This window comes from Austrofundulus limnaeus, unplaced genomic scaffold (genome assembly GCF_001266775.1).
Source record: "Austrofundulus limnaeus strain Quisiro unplaced genomic scaffold, Austrofundulus_limnaeus-1.0 Scaffold2848, whole genome shotgun sequence".
NCBI lineage: Eukaryota > Metazoa > Chordata > Actinopteri > Cyprinodontiformes > Rivulidae > Austrofundulus > Austrofundulus limnaeus.
Window position 1 is genome coordinate 1,541 of NW_013955250.1, and position 571 is coordinate 2,111.

The following is a 571-nucleotide window of genomic DNA, read 5'->3' on the forward strand; positions in this document are numbered from 1 at the left end:
CCACACTCCACCAAAGAGGTGGGACGTCATCCGGTAAGTAACTATCTCATTCTTTGGATCATGGTCCTTCCACCACAAGAACCGCAGGACATCTCTGTCGTCTGGAGTTACATATATCTGGTTGAACATGCCTTCAATGTCTGCCATTATAGCGACAGGCCCTTGTCGAAATCGAATCAACACAGTTAATAGCTTGTTTGTCAGATCTGGTCCCTGGTGGACAACATCATTGAGGCATACTCCATCGTACTTAGCTGCACAGTCAAAAACAATTCGTACCTTCCCTGGCTTGCGTGGATGAGTCACTGGGTGATGTGGGAGGTACCAGATCTTGCCATCGTTACGATCAGATGAAGAAGCTGCAACCTCTTCAGCATACCCTTTGTTGATGGTTGATCTCATCGCTTCCACATACTTCTCTTTCAAGTCTGCATTCTTTGTCAGCCTGCGTTCCAGTAGTTGCAGTCTGTGTGTTGCTACGTTGATATTGTTTGGTAGTGTCACATTTTCATTCTTGAAAGGTATGTCCAATGTGTAGTGTGAGCCTTCTCTGGAGACTGAACTTTCCCAT

General features: G+C 45.9%; 1 protein-coding gene across 1 annotated transcript; it reads right to left on the minus strand.

Moving 5' to 3' along the window:
* LOC106511491 (uncharacterized) lies at positions 1 to 565 on the minus strand (the record flags this gene model as incomplete). The annotated part of the gene is given in 1 exon segment (XM_014000243.1): positions 1 to 565. A coding segment is annotated over 1 exon segment (402 nt), but the record flags the coding sequence as incomplete, so codon positions are not given.
* Between the last annotated feature and the right edge of the window lie 6 nt (positions 566 to 571).